Raw genomic sequence first — 27,942 nt, 5'->3', positions numbered from 1 at the left:
GGGCCCTTCGGAGGCTTTCCCCGGGTGAAGAGGCGGGGCGTTGCGATAGTCGCCTTGGTGACCGCAGCAGCTGAAGAAATCCACGCTGAGGGCCCCTCCCCCGGGACAAGCGGTATCTGAGGGTAAGCAACCGAATTACCAAACAAAGCAGATCGGGCCTTAGGACAGAATGCTGCAATTAGAGGACAATAAATCGGGGTGAACAAGGGGCGGAGCTGTAGATGATTGGGCCCGGCGAAAGCCAGGTTCTGTTAGGGAGTGGCCGCGACACCGCGGTCTAGAAAGGAACTAGTAAGGGCATCTTTGATCCGGATAGAAATGAAGGGAAAAAAATGAATGACTGGGTTCCTGAGGGGGCTGGAAAGGCTTGCTAATTGGACGGATGGATGGAGACCTGGCTATCCCCGACCCCTGGACTCCCCACTCTCTGGAGCCTTACACCCTCGGGGCCCTCATTCGTGACAATGCAGGAAACACATGCCCCTCCCCGGGACACCGCGCAAACCATCAACCCAAATGCGTAACTGAGCTGGAGTCCAGCCCCTCACACTGGGAGCTGCTAGAGTGGAGTCTGGGCCAATGAGATAGGGTAAGATAAAGGATTCAGCCTAGGGGCCATCCCTTCTTCCCGTCTTTCCTGTCCATTTGCTAGCTCTCCTTTTTCCCAGCCACCATCCCCTCTCCCAGTTTGCTCAGCAACTCTGGGATGCCTGGGTGTCCAGGCCTCGATTAGTGCCCGCTACAGCAAGAGCTAGAGCCTCAGCAGGAGTGGTGTCTGCATCTCAGCTGGTCTTCTCCTGAAAGACTGCTAGAACCCTGATAAATAGGGTGAAGAGTGGACGGGGAGCTGGTCCCGCCCTGGGGTGGGGGGTGCAGGTGGTTCTGAAAACACAGCTGCTGTAAGCCTTGTCAGATAGGAAGTCATCTAAGAGGGTAGACTGAGACTTTTTGGGTGGCATGGTCAGGAATTCAAATATTGAACCTCACCTCTCCCCACTCCAGGTATCCAAGGGCCCCTTATGGCCCACCCGCTGTTATCTATAGAAAGTGCAGGAAGAAGGGGGAGAGGCAGTGGTGGTAGAGGCTGGTCAACAGAATCCCTAATGGCCACGGCAGCAGGGAGGAAGGAGTACTTTGTCTCTAGGGTGTGAGATGTGGGGCTCCCTATTTGCATTTAAGGAGGTTCCCTTGGCTGAACAAAGATTCAGCTTCCAGGGGACTAATGTGACCTAATAGATCTGGAAGGCCAGGTTCAGAATCCTGCAGCTGGTCCCACAGCTTCACATTCCACCCTGTTTGCTCCCTAGGACAGGACAGAGGGGAGGGGTGCCAGTATCAGCTCTCCAGTATTGACTAAAGGTGGAGTGTTGTGGAGCTGCAGTCAGTCTCTTCTAACCCTAGACAGCAGACATCGTGTCACCTGACAAGTCTCAGATCACTCCTTCCAGTGGAGGCTAAGTGTGTTTCCCTTGAAGGAGCCGCTGAGCTGGTTGAGGCAGACAGCCTCTGCCCCTGGGATTGCAGGGGAGCTTTGTGCATTGAGGTTGGAGGAGACACTGAAGTTAGGCTGTATCCTGAACCTCACAATATAGTTGCTCACCTTAAGTATCTTGTTCAAAATGGTGAGCCCAGGGTGGTAAACCTAGGGGTATTTCATCTGGAAAAGAGGTTTCCAAGGGAAGAAGGTGGCCAGGCAACAAAGTGATGGGTGCGAGAGCGACTCATTCTGTTCCAACGTCCAAGGAATGGAAATAAAATGGAAGAAATGGCAACCCCCTCCAGTATTCTTGCCTGGAGAACCCCATGGACAGAGGAGCCTGGTGGGCTACAGTCCATGGGGTGGCAAAGAGTCAGACATGATTGAGCGACTAACACTACAGGGAACCAATAGTGTTTCCTGGTTCAAACCAAGAATATTCTAACAGCTGTCCAATAAGGCAAAGTATGGCTCTGGGAAGATCTGAGTTCTTGGCACCTTGTCCTCAGTCCCTGGCAGGGCCTGTGTTTGTTGAATTGCAAAGAGGTTGTGAGGAGAGAGACTTAAGGTGAGCAACTATATGGTGAGGAGGCTGTGCAGGGGTTGCTGCATCCAACATGGGGAACAAGCCATTCCTTACTCCCCATGGAAAGAGCAAGAACTAAGCAAGAAAAACTGGAGGTTCTGATGCTGGAACCATGCAGGCTGGACCTAGAAATCGGTAGAATTGCTGCGTAAGTGTAAGTCAGGTGCTAGGAAGTACTTTGTAAACAACAGAGCTCATGAACTATGAGCACTGGAGGCAACCGTGGTCTCCTGGGGTGGTTGTATGTAGGAAGACCTAGGCAGGCACCAGGGACGCTGCACAGTGGTGATGGTACTAGGCATGCCAGGGAAAGGTGAGAGTGGGAGACCCACTGGACAAGGACAACTCAGGTTGGGGGCTGATTGCCTGGGGCAACAGCAGAGATGGTGAGGGTTAAATTGGCTGCCTGAAGTGGGGTCTCTCAAAGCCCAGTCATTTGGAGCTTCAACTCTTCTCCACTCCCAACCCTGGCTTCCTGGATAGCTGGGAAGTCACAAAATTAGCCAGCCGGTAGAAAAAATACTTTTATTAATTATTAGGAATAATTCATTCATTTAATGCAGGGTGTGTGTTGGGAAGGTTAGGTACTGCCAGATGGATGAGGGGAAACGTGCAAGAGGAACGGTGAGAAGTAGGGGTGGTCCCCCTGCTTGCCAGAAACTATAAACAGCAAAATAAACACAGAGAATCACAAACAGGGTCCTTCCTCATGTCTCCGTCCATCCGTTCTTCCAGAATAAGTCCCAGTGTGGTCCCTAGAGGTGCCACGGCATCTGGAAGTTCTGGGCTGGGAGTGGGGTGCAGTGTGTGGCTTCGAAGTTATTCAGATGCTTCTGAGCCTGAGGGGAGAAGGTGGGACAGGTGGGGTACAGAGCACAGACACCTTCTGAACCAACTACCCACATTAAAGAAGCTGCTCCTTCCATTGCTTACAGGGTACCCCTGTCCCCAAGCCCCACCTGTGCCCCTGGCCATTCAGGCACCCTCTTCCTGCTTCCCACGCCTTAGCTCACCAGAAACAAAGCCAGCTGCCGTCTTCCGTCTGCACTCATGTCCTCCCCTGCAGAGAGAAGGTGCTCAAACGTGGGCTACCCATCTGGGTATTCACCCCCTTCCTGGGCTCTTCCCAACCTCTTCTGCCCCAGCACTCCTTACCCACGCTCCAGGGGAATTCAGGCCCATGTTCTGCCTGGTAGGAGCGGAGGACAGACAGGCACCAGTCCTCCTCCACCTCCCACCGGCTGTAAATCGAGGCTGGTCATAGAGAGAGACATGTGCCCATCAGCATCCTGGTCTTTCCAGACCCCCAACCAAAGCCCTCAGCAGATCCCCTTTCACCTTCCTCCAGCTGTGAGGAGGCCTCCAGCCACTGCCTCACCACTCGAAGACCCTCTTCCGCCATCACCCGGGGATACCTATGGAGGAGCACCGGGACAGGAAGTCAGGACCCAGTCCTCTTCACTCCTCATCCCCGAACCGCCCCCCTCCCTGCACTGGCGTCAGTACAGACATGTATGTGTGCGCGCACACACCCTGGTTCTCACCGATGCTGCAGGAGTTTCAGCAGGAGGTCATTGCCTCGGTTAGACATGATGTCCTCAGGAACCCTGGGGGTAGAAGAATGACACTGGAGGGACTGGAGGGTGGGGAGGAAGGGTCTGGATACTTGGGTTTCTGGCGGGCATTCTTTGGGGTAGGGAACAGCTTCCTGGCTGTCTCTGGGATCCAGGAGGGTAGAAGTTCCCAGGCACTCACGTGGTGGTGATGATCTCATCCCTGGTTCTGCGGATCAGCAGCACAGGGCCCTGGTACCTTCAGAGGACAGCACAGTGGGGAGGGAGACCTCAGAGCAGGGACAGGTGAAACTGACTGCCTCACCCCAGCACTGGCTATATTTTTTTTCAGGCTTTGCTAGGAGATCCCTGCTGTGCCGGGCATGAACCTACTAGCTGCCAGATCATGAGAAGGTCCAGGGTCCCAGGGAAGCTGGGAGGGGTTGGGGGTGGTGGGAGGGTCCCTCCGGGGACACGGGGCAGTGGCTTATGCTTGCGCTTTGGTCCCAGCAGCATCTCTACAAGGGATGAGGTGGGGAGGGTATCGGGTGCTAGACACTGGCCAGCCCTCACCTGCACAGCTGCTCTGCATTGTTTAGATTGAGATGCTGCCTCACAGTCCTGGTCACCAGGCCCCCTAACGTGAGATAAACGTGAGAGGACAGCAGACACGAAGTCCCTGCCCAACACAGAGGTCCCCACTGTCCGTGGAGAGAGAAAATGGAGGTTCCCAGACAGGGGAGTCCCCCTGCTTCTCAACAACGCGGTGGCCTACTCCCCACCCACACAGAGGGGAACCATCTCCAGTGAGAACGTCTCCCAGGTCCAGCCCACCTCTTCCCTCAAGGGCAGGCCTGGGAGCTGCACTCACTCCAGCTGTCTGGCATGACTTTCAAGGCCAAGGGCACCAGGTCATCAAAGGAGGCATCCAGGATCACGGCACTAATGTCTGGGTAGGACATGGCGGCCCACGTAGCTGGTACCAGGAAAGGAAAGGAAGGGTGAGGACCAAGGGGCTCCTGCCCACCCCCACCCCTACCCTCATCCCCCTGACCCTACAGGCCCACCCCATCCTCCCTACTAAGTTAGCCCCAGGTCTCGCCTTAACCCCTCACTTCACTTGGCCAGGGCACTGTCCAAAGAGAACAACCAAGCGCACTGAAGACAATACCAGAGGCAACATTTACTCCTTGATCTCCCCACCCCAGGTTCTACTTTTAATCATCGGGCACAAGGGTGGAAGGAAATGTGAAGTGTACTCAAATATGATAGCTTCTTCCAGACCCACTCAAGAGAGCCCATCTATTCTCTCCTCCACCCTACTCCCCCGGGGGGACACAGAGATGGCCTGAGGGCGCCTACAGTAGCAGGATAGGAAGGAGGTGGGTACCAGTGAAGCCGCCGATGGACCAGGCATAGAGGATGATATCCTGGGGCTGAAAGCCCAGGCGGTGGATGGCAAACTGGACCACCACATCCATGGCGTTGGCCTCATTCTGTGGGAACGGCACCCCCTGCAGGAAGAAGGGCAAAGGGTCAGCACAAAAGACCCCCTGCCCACCACTCCCACCCTCCCAGCATGGACCCTTCCTGTAGCTACACTGCAATAGACAGCGAAGATGGAACTGCAGCTCTGAACAGACAATTCAGAGAGCTATCATCTTACTTAATGGAATAGACTCCTGTCAGTGGCATTAAAATTAAAGAAAGAATAGGGCCAAGAAAGGGGCTGTTCTCTCTAGAAACCAGTCATTTACAACAAGATCCACTATCTCTCCTCCTACTAAACCCCCAGTGTAAGAGGAGGAGGCTTGCAGCTCCCCGCCCTTGGCACCCAGGTCACAGGTGAGTGGGAGGTCCTACAGAAATATAGACCCCTTTCCCTGACTCCAGTGACTGACCATAGGGAGACAGACTATAATTCAGGAAAAAGAAGAGATTTCAGAAAGGTCTCACCGTGCTTCCAGCAAAGCCTGGATGATTCCAGCCCAGGACTGAATATCCAGCTGTAACACAGAGGGAGGAAGGGCTGGGACCTCATGGCCTATGACCTCTGGCCACTCTCTGCTCCTAGCTCTGGGGGAAGGAGCAGAAGGACACTGGAACTCTTAACACCCAACTCAGAGGCAAATAACACCAAGCCTTCTCAGAATGGGAAGATGACAAAAAGGTTCTGATGCAGCAGAAGGGACAGAGATGTGACTATTGAGGTGTGGGAACAGAACCAAGAGCATAATAGGGTAAGGGACACAGCCCAAGGCGGGGATGTAAGGTTAGCAAAGCAAATGGGTAGTAGGCTTTTCCCGAAAGGCAAGGGTCTCAAATCTCACTCAGAGAAGGTGGTTAGGCCCCGGGAGGTCCTATCCATGTGGGGAGGTGGGGACATTCCATCCCAAGGGGTGGAGGAAAGAGGGCTGAGCCATGGGCCTACCTTCCAGAGGTGTGGAGACGCAGCCCACCTCATAGAAGCCTGCGTTCCCCTCACAGCAGATCACCTAGAAAGGGAGCAGGAAGAAGCCCAGTTGGGACTGAAAAATCCCCCTACTGGCAGGAAGGGCAGCCTCTGGGGGCCCTGCATGTGGTAAGTACTAAGAGGCAACTATTACGATGATGTCTTTTTGGTCCCTGCATGTCAACTCCTTCATCCATTTCCCTCTTACAGGGATTTCCTACACCAAGAGGTTGGTAGGGAGGAGGTGGGAGCTGGGATGATCCCCACTGGGCTTCCTTAGGGCTGCAGCAGACCCCAGCACTTCCACTGCCCTCCCCACGCTCTACCTTTGGGCTCCCTGTGCCCACTCACCAGCTTCTGTCCCTGGGGCTCAGCTGTCCCTCGTCGGTCCACAAACATGGTGTCAATTTCATTGCCATCGCAGGCCAGCAGCTTTGCCCGGCGCCCATGACACTGAGCGGAGGGGATGCATTGGCCAAGTTGGAAGGGCAGGAGACCACATTCAAGGGTGAAGGGAGAAGGGCTGTGGGGGTGGGTGGTTGATGGGTAAGGGGGGGCCTTACCTCTTCCACCAGTCGGGCCTGGCCCTGCAGCAGCACAGGCATGAGGGCCTTCTGGAGCAGGTACACAGAGCCTGGATACAGCATCCGGCGCCCCAGGGTGTGTGCTACCAGGTAGCTGTGGGGAACACGGGGTTAATGAACCTCAAACACAGGGGAGTCCAGGGACCATCCCAGCCCTAGCACTCACACACTGTGGTCTGCTTCACCTCTGACCCTCACAGTTTCGTTTTTCCTTTTCTAGGATTTATTGAACCAATATATGTACCAATTTTTCAAACATCTTTTGTTTGGTTTTTGGCTGTGCCGTGTGATTTGTGGGATCTTCCTTCCCCAACCAGAGATTGAACCCATGTCCTCGGCAGAGAAAGTGTGGAGTCCTAACCACTGGACTGGCAGAGAACTCCCTTCTCTAACTATTTTTACTGCAACCTTTTAAGGATACTTTATATCGAGGTCTAGGACACACATATGCATATAGTGATCTTGAAAGTTTTATGAGATAATATTTTGTATATACAACAAGTAAAAGCAAAGTAATTAACAATTATGATTCTGTTAATGTATTTATTAAAAGTCCCCAAATAAATAATACTTTTTATTACTATATGCCTGGTTATCTGCCATGTAGTAGGTACTAAGAGCCTAGCACAGGGTACTCTGGGCTTAATAAATATTTCTTGAACAAATGCACTAATTTAGACACATCAGATGTGGCAGGTGCCGCTCCTTAAAAAGATAGTTAACCATGTCCAGTCAATCCCAAAGGACGATCTGTCCTCAGAAAACACTACAAACCTGTCCAGCATCCCCCCCTCAACATCTCAAACTTGGCTCATCCCTCTGATCAATCAGCACACAGTCCAAAACCCACCACCAAGTCCACCCCCTTCCTTGGTATCTTCCAACCTGCCTCCTAGCCCCCAGCGACAGAAAACTCCCACAGTGACCCGGCCACTGGAAGATCCAGGTGGTCACTGCGGTTACTTGGGCTTTACCTCGTGCTCTCAGGCATCCAGGCAGGGAGGAAGCCCTTCGGAGTATGTTAAATCTCACCAACTCTATGAGGCAGGCTGTTCACAGATGCAGAGGCTGGAACTGCCTCACAGTGGAAAAACCAAGGAGCAGCGGGGCCAGGCTAGGGCCACAGCCACCGAAAGACCCTGCGGCAGCCAAGGCCGTGCGTCCCCTCCCCACCCACAGCCTCATCCTTCCCCCTCAGTCTTGCTGAAAGAGCTGTCATGTCAGACACAACTGTGTTAATATCCCAGCTCTTCAGGCACCACCTGGGGGGCTGTGGCGCTCTCTGAACCTCTTGTTTTTCACACACACACACACACAATGCGATAGCCACGGCACCAGGCCTAATAAATGACAGTCATCCTCCAGTGGAGCACCCTGTCCTGGAGCCGCAGCCCATGTTCCCTCCACTCAGCTCGCCTCTCCTCCCTGCCTTCCTACCTGGTGATCTGGCAAGGCAGCTTCTTAACTCGGTTGAGGAAGGTGTCGGCCGTCCCCCGGTGCAGGGGCTCTGGGCGGAGCAGGGCCACACCCCAGCGGGAAGGCCCCCCCCGGGACTCCTTCCTGAGGAATGGAAAGATGCAGGGGAGCATGGGGTGAGGAGCAGCAAGCTAGACGTCTGAGGTCCGTAGGATGGTGGGGTCTAGGAATGAGGAGATGGTGCTGGAAGGTAGGCACTGGACCCCAGGATGGGCTGGAGGTGGGGGACACGTCAGAGCAGGGAGGCAGCGAAAGAACTGGGGCCTCACCGGCTGCTGGGTTCTTCCCAGTGGAAGTCAACTGGCCAGCTCCTGAAGTCAAAGTTGTAGTTGGCAAGCTGTCTCTGTGGTGGGCAGAGAGATATGGGGGATGATAAGGGGAGTTGGAGTGGGGAGGCCCACCTACCCTCCCTGGACACTCCCACCACCCAGAGGACTGGCCCCCAAACATCATGGAGGGACATGCAGAGGTCAGCACCCTCTGGTTGGTAGATGGAAAGTTCTGCCAGGACCAGCAAAATCAGGAAAGACAGGATGCCCTATTAAGGTATCAAGACTGGCCTGTCTGCCCTCCTCCAGAAGAGGAGCCAAAGACACTTCACTTTTCTAAAATCTAAGGCTGACTCACCCCCAGCAGGGGTGGCTGGAGGGGCTGGTGCTTCTGAGGGAGAAGGCAGGGGGCCTGCTGGCTGGTCATTGCTCCCTTCCCCACCTGGGTCCTTCACACGATGCTGACTTGAGGGATAGAAACATCTGTCCCAAGACTGGGTGAAAGGGAAGGAGGGAAGTCGTACATACAGGAGACCCTCTGCACCCGGGCCACCATCTGAACCAAGCTCTCTCTTACTGTTCCATCTTCCTGGCCACTCCCTTCCCTCAGCTCCTGCAGCCACGGGTCACCCAGACCCCCTGTGCCTCCATTCCCTCCACCGATCAGTCCACGTGCTTTTTGAGGGCAGCGGGAGCTGCGCTGTATTCCTTCCACTCTGCTGTATTCCCTCCCCCGCCCCTAGAGCTCCCAGCACTCTATTTTGAGAATAGTTTTTTTATTTTCTGTCACAGACCAGTTTTTTTTTTTTTTTTGACATTTTCAAAAATAACTGGACTGAGAGAGAGCAATAGAAACATTCTACAAAAATGTAAATGGTGAAACAAAACAAAATGCAGGGAAGCAAATTTTAGGCGAGCTCTATTCAGGCCTGGACCCAAACACAGGCTTAGTCACTTCCTTGCTCGGTGCCTCTGCCTGGGTCTTGTAACCTCTCTTTGCCTCTGTTTCCTCAGACATATAAAGAAGGGTAATAATGCCACCTCACGCTGTGGTTGTGAGGATTAGAAAGGGTGTATGCAAAATGCATGGTGGAGCATCCTTACAAATCTCCATAAGTGGTGGTGTGGAACAACCAGTAATCTGACAATGGTGGTCAGAGCTGTTTGATCCAGAGACCTCTTTGTAACAGGAAAGAGCTTTATAGGGCCCTGAAGCCCCTTCTCAAAGATAATCACATGCTGGCACTGGCTGGGCTGGCGCAACTCCAAGGACACTCTGCCCTAGCCTTTCTCCCTCCCAGCACCATGGTGTGCTCTTGAGCACAAGGATGGACACACCTGTCTGTCTTGTCCCATCCCTGAACAAAACTAGTACAGTGTTCAGCGCACACAAAAAATAAACAAACATTTGGGAGAATGAGCTGTTGTGATAGAGAGGAAAGCCCCTTCTAGGAAATGCTGTGGAATGTTTCCACGTCTAGACAATTCTGCAGATGGAGGGTAGAGGATTGCACTAGTGGAATATTCCATCAGAAGTGAGGAGGGAAATTTCCTTGGGCGGACAGTGTACTTGTGGAAAGGAGAGGGGGTCCAGCCATGTGCAAGCAAATGCCCAGCGTGGCGGGTGGGGAAACACATCTGCCTGCTTGAGCGATGCTGGCCAGTGACTGGGCAGACAGCGGAGCCTCTCACCTTGTTTTCTGCGGAGTGGTTCCTATGTGTTGCCTCTAAAATGGTGATGAACTGCCGGTACTGGGGGTTGGTCCAGCGGCCAATGCCTGGTGGAGAGAGGATAGGAAACCATATTAGGAAAACTGAGAAGCAAGATGGGAGGGTTTCAGGAAGAGAATCAGAGATGGGCAAAGAGAAATAAGAAGAACAGAGGGCCCTTGATCTGGGGAAACAGGTGACCTGAGCCAACTCCCTTCCTCCATATTTCAGCCACTGGCATTCTTCCCCTCCCTAGCTTCTCCCAGTTGGTTTCTTCCTAGACTATGGACCTTCCACCCTTCAGGAAGTTCATTCTTCCCAGTCTCAAAACACTTGTCACTTGCCCTCAGGCTTTACCCTTGCTAACACTGGGCTTTTCTCCTTGTCCCTCTACTTCTCCAGTGCTACCTTTCTGTCCCTTTCCTGCAAATTCTAACTCCATGCATCTGGCTTCACAGTTCTTATCCCATAATTACTTCTTCACTACATCCAAGTCCCCTTCCTCTGTCTTCATTCTCTTTTAACTGTGCCTCTCAGCACTCTTCCTGTCTGTCCAAATTCCTTTCTCCTGTTTCCCGGGTCCATCTTTGCTTCCTTTCAATTCCTCCCCTGCCTCCCTACCCCTTCCCTCCCTGAATCGAATGCCATTCTCAACACTGAGCTCTTTTTTCTCTTTGCTCAGCCCCTCATTGATCTTATCTGCTCTCCCTTCGCTGCTGGGGAGTCTCAACTGACTTCTCTGCCTCTCCTGACCCGACAGGTGTCAGGCATGGGACAGATGGCGGGAGACAGCGGGAAACCAGACACGCAGGTCCTGGTGCTCAGAGAGGTGGCATTTTGGTTGGGAGTGGGGTGGGGCTGGAGAGAGACAATAAATGAGAAAACAAGAAAAATGAAGAGAGGGATAAAGGCTATAAAGAAAATAAAAGCAGAAGGAACTAGAATGCTATGTATCATCAAGGGGAGTGCCCCCAAACAATACTGAGAATGCAAAGAGCTGAAGAATGATTTGGAGGGAATGATGTCATTTGTGCTAAAAATGTAAACTGCACCCCTCCAAATGCTATCTAGTGTTTATACTTGTCATTTTGCACAGATTCTGAGATGCAGATTATTTTTGAAAACGCTGCAATTGATATGCATTTACAATTCATAGCAGTTTAGATGTGATGAAATGAGGTCAGTATTTTGTAAAAGTATACAAATACAAACCAGGAGAAAGAAAAACCCACACCAGATGACAATGGTTACTTCTGGGGCTGGGGAAGATTCCAGTAGGAAAGCCAACTCTGTAATGCTTTAGCACTGGGTTGGCCGAAAAATTCGTTCAGGCTTGTCCACTCTTACAGAAAAACCTGAATGAACTTTTTGGCCAATACTGTATTTTATGGACAAAAGGTATTTGAAGCAATAAGCACAAAATACAAGCATTTTAGTTCTGATTTTGTTTTTTGGACTTCTCTGTAGTTAATTTCTCCCCCCAGTGGAAAAATAAAATAAAATTGAAAATTAAGACAAAACTGAGGAATGGGAGCAACTTTTAGATAGGCAGGGCGGGCCTCTCTGGGGAGGAAGCTCAGCCCTGTGGAAATCAGGAGGCAGAACAGGTAGAAGGTCCTCACCCCAGACTGGACCAAAAGGCAGCTGCCCAGCTCTTGATCCCACCACTCCCTTCTTAGGCATCCCCCTCACCCGCTTTTCATCATGTGTAGCTGCCCAGAGGGCAATGGTTTGGCTTATCTCTTTTCATTTTTTAAATTGTGAGATAATAACCTATTTACATAAAGCATACATTCAGTTTAAAGTACAAACATTCCTGGGCTGATCACTGGGGTCAAGAAAGAGAACAAAGCCGCCTCCCACCAGGGGTCCTCCCCAGCCTGTTCTCTCCCCATTCCCAGGTAATCACTCTCCCTAATTTTGACTTTTAAGACAGTCATGCCTGTGTTTCTCTTCCGTGTTGTGCCACTTATTTATGCATCCCTTGGAACTTCATGTAAATGGAAACATAGTGCATAAATTATCTGGTGGTCCCCGTTGCATCTGTGAGATTCATCTGTGTAGCTGAGTGTAACCAGTTCGTCCAGTGCCTTGCTCTCTGGTGTTCTGGGTTAGGACTTGACCTTCTAACATATTTATCCATCCTGCTATGTGGGGTCATGGAGTCCAGTGTAGGATTATTACAAACATACATAGATATGTATGGAACTGTCGGAGGGTATGTGCAGCTTTTCTAGATAATAGCAAACCTTTTTGCTAAGTATTTGTTCATACTTATGACTCAAGCCCTTTAAGGAAAAGATCATGTCTTGACCACTGATTACTTCCCCTCAGGGCCTAGCACCAAATGGTATTTGCAGAAGGTATTTAATGAATATTTACCCAGTGATGGACAGATCCAAACCAGGCTCCCTCTCCACCTACCTCGGAGGCAGGCCACTCCCGCCAGCAGTAGAAGCAGTGTCCCAGCATAGTGAGAAAATGGCACCACTTTGGACAAACTCAAGTAACCTGGGAGGGGAGAAGGATTATGTGAAAAGCTTTTCCACTGGCCCCCAGCCCCTCTGCCAAGTTCAGTCCCAACCTCCCCACCACACCCTCTTTGGGGGACAGCAGGCCCTCAGAGGGAGAAGATGCCTGATGGAAGAGGGAAGCCAAGCCATCCTCATCCCAGGTCCCCTTTCCTCATTGGGGAATCGGCTCAGCTGCCAATGATCTGCCCATTTCCTGTCCCATCACCTTTGAAGTCACACTGACCTTTCCTGTACAAGTAGAAGAAGGCGAAGGGAGAGGAGTAGTAAGAGATGGACCAGAAGACTGAAGCCTGCAGCAGAGAGACAGGGACAAGCAATCAATACACACACACACAGGTCTGCCATTACCGGGTCTAGGCTCTGAGCAAAGTGAATAACCTGAGGGATATCACATCAAGTACCTATTCTGTGCATGACCCCACGCACACAGAAGGTGCTCAATTATTTGCTGAAAGGTAGTGTGTCAGAGCGTTAACAGAGGCTGGGAAAACTTGGCACGGCTTCTATTGTCTTCCTCTCATCATCTCTGGACATAATTTCATCACACGTAAAGACCAGTCTCTTTCCACTCAAGGTAATCAAGCCTTTTCAATCAGCCCTGCTCAGGACAGTCCCTGGCCCGGTCCCTAAGAGATGCACAAATGTCACCAAAGGAACCTTGCCAGAGAGAACAGCTGTCTCTGCAGCCAAAGAGGTTAGTTGCCAGGGAGGACAGGTCACTGGGGACTGCAGGACTCAGCACCTGCGGATGGTCCCGAAAGTAAACACGGTTTCCGCAACGGTTCACGCTGCCCCAGAGAAAGCCGTGCATAGGCCAAAGGGGAGTACCAAGTATGCACGCTGGAGAGCTGTCTGGGTGTATGTGTGTTGGAGATGCCTGCTGCAGAGCCCAGAGCATCCCCCACCCCTAGGGGTACTGCCTTCTCCCAGGATGGGAAGGAGAAGGTTCAAGAGGGCAATTGGATCTGAAAAGATGCGGTAGTCCCAGATGCCAGGGCAGACATACCAGTGCCAGGATGCTGTCAGCATGTTTCTCGAGGGCACGGGGCTGATAGTACGTATCCTGCCAAAACAGATGGCCGAATTAAGGACCCTGCTCCTTGACAAGGCCTCCACCATCCCTTTTGGAAGGCCTGATGTGTGTTCTCCAACACTCTAGTCCTAGCTCCCAAAATCATCTCTCCTGGGACGTCTTTGCTTCCCCTCTTCCCCACCCTGACTCATAACCTGATCTCTCACTCCAGATCCTGAGAACAAACACAGGGGCCTGGACTTGGAAGCAAAAGTGAAAGCAGCTTTGGCCGACTTTTGCTCCTTTTCCACAAACGAGTTTCAAATGGGTGGTGGGCGGATGGGGATCGGGGTTAGGGAAGAAACGACACCATGACAACTTTAAGAGGAAAAGAAAAGCATCGGAAGCGCAGATTCATTAAGGAAGAGAATGTGGCTGGGGGTGGGCAGTTTGTAGAGTACAATGGACATAATTTGAGACTACCGATAAAAAGGAGGAGCGCATTTAGGGGCACTGCCTACCACCTCACCGGCTTTCTTGAACACAATGATCCTGAGGTCTCTAAGGTAGACTAGAGGTGGGGTGGGGGAGACCGGATATATTAAATGTTGCAGAAGTCATTTTGAAATTCAAGGCCAGGGGAGATAAACGGAACCGGGTGAGGCACGGGGTACGAGGAAATTGAGAGTTTGAAGGCAAAATCATCCAGCTCCGGAATCCGAGCGGGTTCTCTTCCAGGATTTAGGAGTCAATTGGGAATGGCATGAACCACGAAGAGCAGGGTGAGGGGTCGCGAAAGGAAAAAGCTAGGAGTGGCAGTCGGAATGAGAAAGCACTGGCAAACAGCAGTAAAGCAGGCGGTCAGTCCACAGGCGCGACTTTAACCCAGGAAGCACAAAGAGCACAGACTTTGCGGAAAACTGGCTTGACAAGCAGTCTCTCCCGACTTCCAATAATGGGTGCTTCTGGGGAGCAAAGGCCGCAAAGGGGTTTGGGCCGTACTATTTTTTTAACCAGGGGAGAATCGACTCACCCAGGAGCTGGAGTGAGGGTTAGTGACTGAAGTTGGAGTCCCAGGGACGCTGGACGGGGCCCTTTCAGAGTCCCTTTCCCGGTAGATTTTGTAGAGCCGGGGGCCTAGGACGCAGCTCAGCAGCTTCGCCATGGCCCCGGCCCGGGCCGCTGCTCTTCCAGCAGCAGGTCCCCCTGTCAGCCCCGCCCTCCCAGGGCCGCTAAGGTGTTGCGTGCCCTTGACGTCAGCACGTACCGGCTCCGCCTCGCGCCCAGTTGAGACAGTTTCAGCGCTTCTTGAGTAGGGTTTCCTGCATTCGGAGCTACGGGTGCAGCAGTGGTCAGAAATTAGCTGCAGGCGTTTGGATTGTGGAGAGTTAGAACTATCATGAGACATGGTTAAGTCACTTTTTTCTGCCCCTTAATATTGGCAGACTCTCGAGCGACAGTGGGAAAAAGGGGTAAGATTAGCGTTTGAAAAGAGCAACAAAAATATCTAGGAATACATCTAAGAAAAGAAATGCAAGATGTTAGGAACAAATTACAAAAATTACTGAAAGAGGTAAGCGAAGGCTTGAATAAATAGCTACGCCATGGTTATGAATAGGAAGATTCAGTATCGTTAAGATGTGTGAAACACTGGTTAAAAACAAAAGGATGAATTATCGCACTTAAGCGTGAACAATTCTCAGAACCATAATTACATACAAGATGACACCATAGTATGAAGTTAAAAAACACATAAAATTCAATGATCAATTATGTGAAAGATAAAGAGCAAATGTATAACACTGTTACACAGCGTAGAGGATCGTTGGCTGAAAGGGTAATATTCTATTTCTCAAAAGGTATGCTGTTTTTTTTTCTTTGTACCTTACACCTACATAATATATAAACCCTTTAGCTTTTCATTGTAGTAAACACATATACAGAAAGGTGCACTAATTAAATATATCTGTGAGTCTGATTCATAGATAAATTCATTTGTCATGTAAGTGATGTCATACGGTACTTGTCTTTCTGACTTACTTCTTCTGGGCTTCCCAGGTGGCGCTAGTGGTAAAGAATTCGCCTGCCAATTCAGGAGACTTAAGCAACATGGATGGGGAAGATACCCTCAAGGAGGGAGTGGCAACCCACTCCAGTATTTTTCCCTGGAGAATCCTATGGACAGAGGAGCCTAGTGGATGACAGTCTATAGGGTCACAAAGAGTTGGACACGACTGAAGTGACTTAGCATGATGCATGCTTATTTCATTTAGTGTGATAATCTCTAGATCCTTCCATGGGTAACCACTATTTTAATTTAACTTCAGACGTTACTTTTGCCTGTTTTTGAACTTTATACAGGTGCTCCCCAAGTGCTTCAGTGGTAAGGAATCCCCTGTCAATGAAGGAGATGCAGGTTTGATCCCTGGGTCAGGTCATGTTGGACTCTTTTCGACTCCATGGACTGTAGCCCGCCAGGCTTCTCCATCCATGGGATTTTCCAGGCAAGAATACTGGAGTGGATTGCCATTTCCTTTTCCAGGGGATCTTCCCCACCCAGGAATTGAACCTGGGTCTCTCACATTGCAGGCAGACTCTTTACCATCTGAGCCACCAGGGAAGCCCCGGGTCAGGGAGATCCTCTGGAGAAGGAATTGGCACCCCACTCCAGTAATCTTGCCTGGGAAATCCCATGGACAGAGGAGCCTGGTGGGCTACAGTCCATGGGGTCGCTGCTGCTGCTGCTGCTGCTAAGTCGCTTCAGTCGTGTCCAACTCCGCGTGACCCCATAGACGGCAGCCCACCAGGCTCCCCCGTCCCTGGGATTCTCCAGGCAAGAACACTGGAGTGGGTTGCCATTTCCTTCTCCAATGCATGAAAGTGAAAAGTGAAAGTGAAGTCACTGAGTCGTGTCCTACTCTTAGCAACCCCATGGGCTGCAGCCTACCAGGCTTCTCCATCCATGGGATTTTCCAGGGAAGAGTACTGGAGTGAGGTGCCATTGCCTTCTCCCCCATGGGGTCGCAAAAGAGTCCAATATCACTTAGTGACTAAGCAACAACAACGAACTTTATATACATGGAATCATACAGCACATGCCCTTTGTTTCGGACTTTACTCCCATGTTTGTGAGATTCAACTTTGTTGCATGTCATTGTGACTTGTTCATTCTTGTTGCTATCGTTATGTGAATATACCACAGTTTATTTAGCCATTGTACAGTTGTATGTTAGATGTAGTATTTGGCGTGTATGAAATAGTTCATCAAAAACAATTTCAAAAATAGCCTTTAAAAATAAATAACACATTAAGACACTATGAGAGAAATATGAAGAGCTACCTTAAGAGAATCCTCTCTGGAGCAAAGGGATAGATCAGTGATTTCTCTAGGCCCCTGCTATTCTTCTCCTTGAGTAACAACTTGATATATTCATCAGGGGCTCAGAAGCAGTCTGGAATGTTCCAGGCAGCCACAGAGGAAGTCATTCTCAGTCATTTAGGGAATTCTGACTGAGTATGCTGACTTGGGCTGGATTCCCTAGAAACCAACATGAAGACTCAGCTTCTTCCCTCATGGCTAGTCTCTTGAATTGGAGGAGAGAACATGGAATGTACTTTCAGACTGATGGGAGGTTGACAGCCATGACCTCTTCTGCATAGGCTTCTTCTCTCTCTCTCTTCTTTAATTTTTTAGTATTTCTTTGTTTTTATAATTTTAAAATTTATTTATTTATTTATTTTTGGTTGTGCTGGGTCTTTGTTGCTGCATGAGAGCTTTCTCTAATTGTGGTGAGAGGGGGCTACTCTCTAATTGCAGTACACAGGCTTCTCTTGTTTCGGGGCATGTGCTCCAGAAGACAGGCTCAGTAGCTGTGCCCATGGCCTGTTAGCCCACTGCATGTGGGACCTTCCCAGAAAGTGAAAGTGTTACTCACTCAGTCGTGTCCAACTCTTTGTGACCTCATGGACTGTAGCCTGCCGGGCTCCTCCGTCCACAGGATTTTCTTGACAAGGATACTGGAGTGGGTTGCCATTTCCTTCTCCAGGGGATCTTCCTGACCCAGGGGCTGAACCTGGGTCTCCTACATTGCAGGCAGGCTACCAACTAAGCCACCAGACCAGAGGTCAAACCCATGTCCCCTGAATTGGCAGGCAGATTCTTAACCACTAGACCACCAGGGAAGTCCTTTTAAAATTTATTTTAATTAATTAATGTATTTGGCTGCACTGGGTCTTAGTTGCAGGATCTTTTTTTTTAATGAGTAGTTGTGGCATGCAGGATCTTTTGTTGCGGCAGGTGGGATCTAGTTCCTTGACCAGGGATAGAACCCTGGGCCCCCTGCATTGGGAGTGTGGAGTCTCAGCCACTGGACCACCAGGCAAGTCCCTGCACAGGCTTCTTAGCACGGAGAGTCTTTGATCTGAGTTCTTCAGCCAGTGTGGAGTCTGAAGGGTAAGGAGATTATGCTTGGAGTGGCCTGAACTGGTCCTTTCTTGGCATGGAAAGGTGGTTGCTACTTTTTCCCCAGTGGATATTCAGCTGGGCTTTATCTCCCCGGCATTCCCATCCCCCTCAGAGGCCCATGTCACTCCAGCCTAGGGAATATAGGCTTCTATCTGGGCTTTGTTTCCTCCCTGGGCATCGCAGGTCCCAGGCAAGAGAGCTTGGTAAGCTCTCCCCGTGGCTGTCCTATTCCTCCTCCTTCTGTTCCTCTGTGGGCTTCCCCAGGCGGAAGCAGGTAAGGAGCAGGGGTAGGGCGTAGGGGGATTCTTCACTTCTCCACAGGGTCGGGAGGGACTGCTGCTGTTTCTCCTTAGGGGTCTGGGAAGGTGTTTGGCTCAAGAAGATAGATCTACCCCAGTTGACCTCCCCCTGCCTCTAATATTAGGAAAGATTCAGAGTCAATGAGTGTCCAGATCAGGCACCTTTAGAAAATAAGAGCGGACAAGTAAATGCTCATCCAGAAGAGGAAAAGCGAAAGGAAGGGATACAGGCACGTGTCGGCTATTCCAGCCTTTGCCCTCCTGCCCTCAGATCCCCGCATTCGCTGGAGGAGAGGTGGGGAAAGCCTTACCCTCTTCTCTCCGTCTCACTTTTTTGTAGCTGTCACTTGAGAAAGAAGCTCACAGTCAGGCCCAGTGCTGGGGGAGCCCAGAAGGGAGGAAGCCCGGGATGGGAGGTGGAGGCGTGGGGTCGCTGACCTGATGGAGGTCTCTGGTCTCACACCGCCCCCTCCCCACAGACAGCATCCAGGCCATCTATGTGGTCTTGAGGGAGGCACCGGAGCTGCCATGTCCTTCACCACCTGCCCTGCATGGGAACGAATTCCTGTCCTGGTTCCGCAGCCCGGCAGCAGGCTCCTCCACTGCTTTAGTGGCCCACATCCAAGTGGCCAGGCCCTCCCCAGACCCTGGGAAGCCCAGAAGGGAATCCAGGCTCAAACTGCTGGGAAACTACTCTTTGTGGCTGGAAGGGCCCAAGGGCATGAGACGTCGGGCGGTACTGGTGTGCTGTGCTGGGTCAGCGCTACAGGTACCAGAACTGGAGGGTGTATGATGTCTCTGTGCTCAGAGGTGAGAGGGGAGCCTGCAGACCAGGGGCCGCTGGGAGCCAGGGAAGTCCAGACAAAGAACTGAGCAGTCCCTCTCTCCCTCCAAGATCCCAGTTCTCTGCGAGGGCTGCAGATGGATCTTCCTGCTCTGTCCTCCTGTGTCCTGTGACCCCTGCCAGGAGCCTAGATGCTGTGACCTGGCAGGAGGGGAAGGGTCCTGTGAAGGGGGATGTGCAGTCCTTCTGGGGTGATGGGGCTACCCTGTTCTTAGTGTGTCCTGGGGAGGGGCTTCCTGAGCCCAGGGCACATAAAACCAGGAATCATAAACCAGGAATCACCTGCTGCCTTGTGCCTCAGGACAAAGGGATCAGCTTTAGCCTGGCAGGTGAACTGAGTGACAATAAGGGAAGGAATTTTTGCCTCCAACACACCCCCTACTTCTAGCTAGGGAATCTGTTATTGGCTGTTATTTTCCTCCACTGCCTGTAGGAGGAGGGCTTTTTTTTCTTTTCTCGATTGAATCCATAACAAAAAAGGGGGTTGGTTAAGCCAGCTTTCTCATCGGATAGACCATAAGCCAACAGGGAGAAGAAGAATTCTGGTGAATAATCTATGATTTTTGTGGAATATCCCTTAGCAGAAAGGAAAAAGTAAGAATTACTGCTGGGGCAGTTGTTTGTTGAAGAAAGGATATATGCACTGATGTTATAATGGCCCATTGATGGTGGAGGCAGAAGGAGAAAAAATATATAATTGTTTTACAATAAGAAGTCCATTATACAGAGAAAGAATGTTATTGGATGTAGAATAACCCATTCACAAGGCAGGAGGGAGGAGCAAACGGCCATTATTTTGGTAAGCAAAAAGCAGTGATGGGGTTTTCTTTCCCTCTACGTCCTCAGCACCTAATCTGGGGTCTGGCATGTGGTGGGCACTCAGCAAATGCCTGTGGAGTAGATGAATGGAAGATGAATAAACAGAAGGCACTTTCTTATTTTCTTAAAAGGGTGAATTACTGTGTAGGGCATGAGGAAAAAAATCACAGTTATGGTTGATGGTCCAACCCGAAGTTAGCCATCCATGTGTAGCCTGTGGGGGCATCACCATTCAATATCAATTTTGGTTCATGAGGTCAGGGTGAGAGGCTAAGTGGGGTAGTGGATAGTGGGGGCAAGGAAATCTTCTTTTGGAAAAACCCACCAAACTATGGGGGGAAAGCCTCTCTTTGGGGCACAAGGGACAGACTCCCCTCCCAGCCTCCCTCCTAATCCCTCTTGTCCTGCCCTTAACTGCAGCCTCCACGGATGTCTCCCCTGCCCTCTATGCCCCTTCTGCAAACTGGGATGTGGCCTGGATCCTGAAGCTGTTGCTCACAGTGGGCCAGGGATTCACCATTGTGGTCCTTGGCGTCATGCTCTGGAGGCAGAGGGCCCAGGGGGCTCAACACAGAAGTGAGTCCCTCCTTCCCAGAGGGGTGGACTCATATCTTGTCTCTCTACCCTTCTTCTCTAGGAGAGAAGGTGGGGTAAGGAAGAGAGCTCTGAGTCACCTGGTGACTTCTCTGCTGCTCTTCATATGGCTTTTTCTCTCCAGATGCCTCATTTCCTCAGTTCAAACCTGAGATCCAGGCCTATGAGAACATCCATTTGGCCCATCTCAGGTGAGGAGCTACTAGGGGGCAGAGGCTTAAATCCCGGAGGAGACTGAAGTTGGGGTGGGGATGGGATGCTGGAGGTGGAGGAAGGAAGTATCCTTAATCCGTCTTTCTGCTTTGCAAAACCTGCCCCTGAAACCAGGTGATCTCGAGGACATCAACTAGGAAGTGTGACCTGCTGACTCCCTGGCTATCTGACACCTGGAGGATTCCTGAAAACCTTGGCAAGGGGGGAGGGGCTGGGAGTGCTATTTCACAGTCCGGTTGGTCTCCAGCCAAGCTGTGTGTGTCTGTGACAGTGTGTGTATATGAGTGTGTGTGTGTGTGTGTGTGTGTGTGTGTGTGTGTGTTAAGGGGCTGGGGGCTGAAGGAAAGAAGAAGCATTATTCCACGATGTCACCTATGAAAGGGTGTGGTTTCCTGTCTCGCTGTAGCCAGTGGAGGGATGGCCCTGAGCCTGCAGTACCATAGAGTTCAGGGGAGCCTGGGGTAACTGGCAGGGGCTGGGGAGAGGTGAGGATGGGAAGAAAGGAGACAGGAATCCAGAGACTTGAGCAGTGGTAAGAATCAGTTGTGGGGGTACCAAAGGACAAACGGTAGAAACTGAAGAAGAGGAAAGGAAAGAGGCTCAAGTCACAGGAAAAGGGAAGAGATGGAGAGAGAGAGAGAGAGAGGAAAATTCGAAGTATGAAGAAGGAGGATTGAAGGACAGAAGAAAGGAAAGAAGACTCACCTCTAAATTAAGCCAGATCCTCACTGCCATCTCATCCTCACAAAGAAGAAATTGAGAGAGAACCAGCACCTCTAATCAGACGCCAGACTTCCTCAGATGGAAGGGGAGGGGACGGAGTCAGGACGGGTGGGGGGTGCCCTTGCCCAACCACCACCCCTCGGTTCCCTCCTTATCGTAGGCGCTCCCCCTCCTTATCCTGTGGCATCCGGAGCAGGGCACAGCTTATCACCCTGATGGCCTGGGGGCCCCACGAGTCACACACAAGCTATCTCCCTGGGCAGAGGGAGTGTCCACAGCAGTGGGTGGGTGAATTCCCTGGTGGAGTGTGTAACTGGGCCCTGCGTGTTGGGTGATGAGTGAACAAGTCTGGGCTTGAAGAATGGGAGAGGGTGCTGGTGCTCCTAGTCTCAGGCAGCATGGAGCTGGCCTCCCAGCCACACCCTCACCACTCCATGAGGGCCCCTTTGTGATCTGCTCAAGCTTGGCCTTCACTGGAGAAAAGCGTTCTTGGAGGTGTCACCTAAAAACCTTTACGCTGCAGTGGCTTAAGTAAGCTACTGGCAAGAAGGAGGATGCCAACGACAGATGGAGGATGAAGTGAAAGTCGTGGTTCAGGTGCCAGCACCCCAGCCCAACCCGCTCAGCAGCTCTAGCTTGCTGTTAGAGATAGCACGCGTGCCTGCACAGGTACACACACACAGACACACACATAGAGCAGCGTTACTGAACTTCCAGATAGCACTTTTATTACATTTACTCTTCATAGTTCCCCAAGCCTTCCTTCCTGATCTACCAAATTAATCTTTCCTAGGAGGACTCTCTTCCTCATCACACTTGATGCTCCTTCCATCCCCTTGCCTGGGACCCACAGCTCCTTCAAACACCTGCCTTGCCAGAGAGCTGGGGATTACAGAATGCATCAGAAACAAGCATCTAGAAAAGACCAAGGATTTAGGGCATATCTTCTTTATGAGGCTGGGCTCTGGGAACGTTCCTCTGGGCAGCCAGGGGCTGGAGCAATGCCTGGAGGAATCAGGTTTGGGGAGGGGCCTGTGAAGGTGTTGGCTCCACGGAGCTGAGATCTCTGTACACGGTCAGGTTCTTGGGCAAATCTCCAAAGATTTCTGTGCCGGTGTTGCCGGGGCCGCAGTGACAATGGAGAAGTCTTGAACTGGAGGCTGGTGGCCTCCCCAGGTGAAGCTGGCCAGGAGGACAAGCAGGGTGATGAGGAGGAGGCTGGGGAGCTGACACGGTGTGGTAGCCGAGTTGCACAGGTCCTGCTCGCAGCAGTGGTGTCGAAGAGTATAGGAGCGGGACCAGTAGGTTGTGTGGCCCTTCAGGGAGCACTCGGCCCTTGGGAGGCAGCCCTTCCGCTCGATGACCTCACTCTGTTCTATGGGACAGAGGTGGTTGGGGGAGGGGGGAGCTGAGGCCGGGCAGGAAGGAGGCAAGGGCCATGGGGTCCCACGAAACGCAGGATGGGATGGCAGTGGGGAAGACCTAGGGAACATCCATCAGACCAGAGTCCTCCTACCTGAGGTACCAATACTGATGCCACAAACTTCATCCTCCTGACACTTGGTGGGAACAGGGTAGCAGGGTTTGGCAAAGTTGCAGGTGTAACAGCGGAGCTGTGTCTGGGCCAGGGAGGCGGCAAGACCTGTGGAGTCCATGGAGATCCGTCAGGGAGGAGAAGCAAACAGGGCAGGTGAGAGGCCCAGCCCAGATTCGGGAATGGGCTGCACAGACAGAGGTGATACACAAAGTGGGGAAAGGGGAGCGGTGAAACGGAGGGAGAAGCAGACTGAAGTAGAAAAAGAGACAGAGCAGGGAGTGGAGATCATGCACGAAAAGGAAAAGGCAGAGAGGCACGAGGGATACAGGGAGCATGCGAGAAACACACAGACATGAACAGAAGCCAAGGGAACCAGAGGTGGACACAGAGAATGGCACAAAAAGCCGGGCTGGAGCCAGGAGGGGGTGCCAGTGAAGAAGTCAAACAGATGGTGCCGAGTCGGATGAGAAAATAGGAATTAACATTGACCAAGGTGCCCAGCAAAGAAGCAAGAGGTGAGATAAGGGTCAGAGGAGACAGAGGCTTGTCAAAGATGCCACAAGGAAGAGACAGTTATTCTCAAATGCCTTTGAAAGGAAATCTTTCTTATTCCACTTCATCAGGCTGGCCTGAGACAGTTCCCAGTAGCTCTTTTTTTCTTTCCAAACCCGCTACAGCTCTCTCCTCGGCATAGGTCAGCACCCTCTCCCTCACCCCCCTACCCCTAGCTCTCAGGATCCTCCACAAACCCCTGCCACCACCACCGCCCTACCCTGCTCCCTGTCCCCAAGGATTCTCCAGCTCACCCTTACCCAGCGCCCCACCAAGGAACAGGATGCAGAGGAAGATGCTGGAGGTACCCATGTCTGGACCCGGGACACAGGAGTCTGGGAGAATGTGATCTGCACCCTGAGATCCTAGAGCTGGAGCATCTGAGTGAGACAGGGAGGGACCAGTAAACAAACACACCTAGAGAGTGAATCTGAGGGTGAGGCGGAACAGGGACCAGACTCAACAGCCTGAAACAGGAGAGTTCCTGGCCCCGAAGCTCTCACACCCTCCCTGCCTCCTACCGGAGCCTGCTCTTGCCCTGAGGGTCTTCTCTATTCTTGCAGCTTACTCTTGGCTTGTCTGTCGCTCTTGAATGGTGTCTGTCAGCGTCTGTCACTTTCCCTCCTCCTCCTCCTCTCCCTCCCTCTCCTTGTCGAAAGCTGCTCTTTGCTCTTTCATCTCCTTGTTTTTGTTTGTCTGTCTTCCCCTTCTGTGCATTTAAGTCTCTCAAGGTCACTCTCCTAAACAGCCCTGGCTCAGATCTGTTTTGCGAGTGGTGTTTGAGTGTGCACTCAGCAAGCCCCCACCCACCCACCCACCTGCACACGCAGCTACGGACCCCACCTAGCTGCCCATCCCTTTGATCCCCCAAGCTTCAACATCTGTACCCCATAATTATCTTTCCCAGCTTTACTACATTAGAGGAAATAATTAATTATGGGTGAGGCCAGAGGGACTGATGTATTTCCACTGGTGCAGGGGTAGGGTTCAGAAAGACTAGGAAGGAAGGCAGGGATAAGATTTGGGTCGGGGGTAGAGTCTGGAAGACTGGGGCTTAAGGGACTGGGGAGAAGAGTCAGCACCTGGGGAATCAGGGCAGACTGTACCAGGAGTAAGAGGCAGACAGGGTGGGGAGTGAGACAGAGGAGACACAGGTATCCACTGATTAGCAGTTTTCAAAAACATTTTTTAATCTCAGGACCTCTTTACACTCAAAAATTACTGAAGACCCCAAAGAATTTTTTTATGTAAGTTATATCAATATTTGCTATATGAGAAATTAAAGCAGAACATTTTAACAGATTCATTAAAAAATATAAAGCAATAAACTTGTTGTTATTTAGTCCCTAAATCGTGTCCGACCCTTTGTGACCCCATGAATTGCCAGGCTCCTCTGTCCATGGAATTTTCCAGATGAGAATACTGGAGTGGGTTGCCATTTCCTCCTCCAGGGGATCTTCCCCACCCAGGGATGGAATGTGCATCTCCTGTTTTGGCAGGGGATTCTTTACCACTGAGCCACCAGGGAAGACCCACACAGTGGTCAGAAACTGTTGCATGTTAACAAAACACATTTTTGTGAAAAATAATGTCTTTCCCAACAGTATAGTGAGAAGAGTGGCATTTCTTTACCCTTTGGGGAATCTATTTAATATGGGGCTTCCCTCGTGGCTCAGAGGTTAAAGCGTCTGCCTGCAATGCAGGAGACCTAAGTTCGATCCCTGGGTGGGGAAGATCCCCTGGAAAAGGAAATGGCACCCCACTCCAGTACTCTTGCCTGGAGAATCCCATGGAAGGAGGAGCCTGGTGGGCTGCAGTCCACCGGGTCACAAAGAGTCGGACACAACTGAGCGACTTCACTTTCACCTTAACAGAAGAAATAGATGGATGGGTTTTCACATCTGCTTCTGCATTCAGCCTGTTGGGATTTTGATTGAATATATGATGAAAATCTGACAGATATGTAGCTGGAAAAGGAAGACTGTCCAGGACTCTCTGAAAGGGTCTTAAGAACCCTGGGAGTTCTGGGGCCACCGTTTTAGACATGTTTCTGAGATGGAAGAGTTAGGGGACATCAGAGGATGCTGAGTGCTCTTTCTCTCCTGGGGAGTCCTTCCCCAGGGGGCCCTCCCTATCCCCACTGGGGCCCCAGTGCCTTCCAGGGGAGACAGACTCTTTCCTCCCTTTTTATTGCCCTATAAAGCCCAAGGCAACAGGGATAAAAGGCCGGCAGAGGGAAGACCAGGGAGGGGGGTGGGCAGGAGGGAGAGGCGCTACAGACACAGGCAGATGCAATGAACCCCCTATTTGCTGGGATCCTGCTCGGCACCTTGCTGGGGGCTGCCTTGGGTAAGGAGGCACCCGGGGCGCCTGTCACAGAGGCCCATCGCCCTGTGCCAGCCACCCCCGAGCGTCTGGTCCAGCACCTCTTCTCTCCCACCAGGAAACCGCATGCAGTGCTATGACTGCGGTGGAGGCCCCAGCGGCTCCTGCAAAGAAACGGTGACCACTTGCGGAGAGGGCGAGCGCTGCGGCTTCCTGGAGCGCAAACCCCAACCAGACCTGGCACAGACCAAACTGTCTGGAAACCGTGAGTCCTCAGTGTGTCCCCCTTCCTCCCAGCCCCTCCCTGCCTCCAGCTCCTAGTACTTCAGTCCTTCTGGCTTCCAGAACCTTCCAGGCTCAGTTGAGCTCTGGGCAGATGGTGCCGCCGTCAGAATGAAGCAGCCTGGAGCCCCTTCTGGCTCCTGGCACTGAGCCCCTGGAAGCCTGCTGTCTGCGTGGCCTCACCTCCCTCCTCTCTACCCTCCAGAAAGAGACTCATAGGCCCATGTACTCACAAATGGTTGAAAAAGCTCTCTACCTTGAGGGTAGGGACCAAAATATTCAACCAAACTTCTACTCTCAGGCATCAACTAAGGTCCAGGGAGGTATATGTGTATGTATAGTCTAATTTCTTTAATTTCAAAATAATTTTAGATTGACAGAAAAGTTACTTTTATTAAAAAACAGTACAGGTTAGCGCTGTGTATCCTTACCCAACTTCCGGTAATGTTAATGTCTTAGACAAGCATAGGGTGCGTGTAGTCAGTGTCTTAGTCGCTCATATGGACTGCAGCCCACCAGGCTCCTCTGTCCATGGGCTTTTCCAGGCCAGAATACTGGAGTGGGTTGCCATTTCCATCTCTAGGAGATCTTCCTGACCCACGGATCGAATCTTCGTCTTCTGCATCTCCTGAGTTGGCAGACAGATTCTTTACCACTGAGCCGATTGGGAAGCCCATGTAACTGCAGTACAATTAGCAAAATCAGAAAATAACACTGGTTCAGTAGGACTAATCTACAGATCTTGCTTGATATAGCCTGTTGTCCCTTTCATGTCTTTTTTTCTGATCCAGGATCCACCGCCTTTTGCTCTCCTACCTTAGTTGTCATCTCTCTGTGACAGTGTGCTGAGTCTTCCTTTGATTCTATGATATTGACACTTTTTTCCTTTTCTTTGTATTTCTTGATCTTGATACTTTTACTTGATCTCTGATACTGGATACTGATGCGTTATTTTAAAGAATGTCCTGCCATTTGAATTAACCTGATATTTTCTTGTGATTAGACTGAGGTCCTGAGTTTTGGGAAAGAAGTGATGTTGGTCCCTTTCAGTGGATGCTGTTAGGGCTTCACGATGTCAGCATGTTAACTGTGATCACTTGGTTTCAGGGAGGTGTTTTTCGAGGGGGGCGGAGGATCCCTTTGGGCTCCTTGAAATCATATCTGCTCTGCCCCAGAAGGCAAGTCCTCAAGCCAGGAGTTCAACACCCCAGTCTCATCTTCTATTTCAGCCTCAGTGACCCTGATTCATCACCATCCAGCCTGCGTGGCAGCCCATCATTGCAATCAAGTGGAGACAGAAGTGGTGGGAGACGTGACTTATACGACCCACAGGGACTGCTGCGTTGGTGACCTGTGCAACGGTGCTGTGGCGAGCACTGCAGCCCCCATGAGCATCGTGGCTGCAGCAGTCACCACGCTGGCCTGGCTCTTGCCAGGACTCTGGAGAGGGTAATGGGAGCAGGGGAGGAGAAGGCAGCAAGGAAATGAAGGAGATCTGTGAGCCATTAAAATCTATCGACCACTCCAGAGCTGACTGGAAAATTCCATCTTTTGTTGATAGGAGGGCTGAAGGGGTAATACAGGGGCATCCAGGCTCTAGTTTAGGGGTTATCAAGGATCAGTGGACTTAGCTACA

At 51.4% G+C, this 27,942-nt stretch overlaps 4 protein-coding genes and 1 long non-coding RNA gene across 9 annotated transcripts; 3 read left to right on the top strand and 2 right to left on the bottom strand.

Moving 5' to 3' along the window:
- Window positions 1-44: 44 nt before the first annotated feature.
- On the top strand, window positions 45-7,233 carry LOC121817415 (uncharacterized). Of its 5 annotated transcripts, XR_006057311.2 has the most exons (6): window positions 45-122; window positions 3,412-3,575; window positions 3,969-4,617; window positions 5,691-5,856; window positions 6,104-6,197; window positions 6,493-7,233. It is a non-coding gene; the product is annotated as an uncharacterized LOC121817415 (long non-coding RNA). The 5 variants fall into 5 exon arrangements; XR_009597585.1 differs by having other exon boundaries at window positions 3,969-5,856; window positions 6,107-6,197; XR_009597583.1 differs by having other exon boundaries at window positions 3,969-5,856.
- ABHD16A (abhydrolase domain containing 16A, phospholipase) lies at window positions 2,575-14,848 on the bottom strand. The gene is made up of 20 exons (XM_042237333.2): window positions 14,687-14,848; window positions 13,648-13,704; window positions 12,865-12,931; window positions 12,532-12,618; window positions 10,090-10,175; window positions 8,398-8,471; window positions 8,090-8,212; window positions 6,632-6,746; window positions 6,420-6,521; window positions 6,048-6,111; window positions 5,573-5,622; window positions 5,007-5,130; window positions 4,488-4,592; window positions 4,190-4,253; window positions 3,819-3,875; window positions 3,608-3,670; window positions 3,402-3,478; window positions 3,219-3,317; window positions 3,077-3,123; window positions 2,575-2,902 (listed from the first exon to the last, which is right to left on the bottom strand). Exons 1-20 carry the CDS (start codon window positions 14,816-14,818, stop codon window positions 2,819-2,821), a joined length of 1,677 nt encoding a protein of 558 aa, XP_042093267.1. The 5' UTR covers window positions 14,819-14,848; the 3' UTR covers window positions 2,575-2,818.
- Window positions 14,817-22,312, top strand: LY6G6F (lymphocyte antigen 6 family member G6F). The gene is given in 7 exon segments (XM_042237484.2): window positions 14,817-14,916; window positions 18,327-18,392; window positions 18,897-19,135; window positions 19,137-19,590; window positions 20,501-20,656; window positions 20,799-20,865; window positions 21,002-22,312. Coding segments are annotated over 7 exon segments (1,086 nt in total). The 3' UTR covers window positions 21,006-22,312.
- A 6-nt stretch (window positions 22,313-22,318) lies between these two features.
- Window positions 22,319-24,081, bottom strand: LOC101119591 (lymphocyte antigen 6G6e-like). Its single transcript, XM_015102796.4, has 3 exons — window positions 23,960-24,081; window positions 23,127-23,252; window positions 22,319-22,985 (listed from the first exon to the last, which is right to left on the bottom strand). The coding sequence occupies exons 1-3, from the start codon at window positions 24,009-24,011 to the stop codon at window positions 22,687-22,689; spliced, it is 477 nt and encodes a 158-aa protein (XP_014958282.2). The 5' UTR covers window positions 24,012-24,081; the 3' UTR covers window positions 22,319-22,686.
- A 1,858-nt stretch (window positions 24,082-25,939) lies between these two features.
- Window positions 25,940-27,833, top strand: LY6G6D (lymphocyte antigen 6 family member G6D). The gene is made up of 3 exons (XM_004018946.5): window positions 25,940-26,048; window positions 26,143-26,289; window positions 27,536-27,833. The coding sequence occupies exons 1-3, from the start codon at window positions 25,994-25,996 to the stop codon at window positions 27,757-27,759; spliced, it is 426 nt and encodes a 141-aa protein (XP_004018995.3). The 5' UTR covers window positions 25,940-25,993; the 3' UTR covers window positions 27,760-27,833.
- Window positions 27,834-27,942: the final 109 nt, after the last annotated feature.

This window comes from Ovis aries, chromosome 20 (genome assembly GCF_016772045.2).
Source record: "Ovis aries strain OAR_USU_Benz2616 breed Rambouillet chromosome 20, ARS-UI_Ramb_v3.0, whole genome shotgun sequence".
Lineage (NCBI taxonomy): Eukaryota > Metazoa > Chordata > Mammalia > Artiodactyla > Bovidae > Ovis > Ovis aries.
Note: the sequence above shows the minus strand (reverse complement) of the source record. Positions and strands in the feature narration are given on the sequence as shown.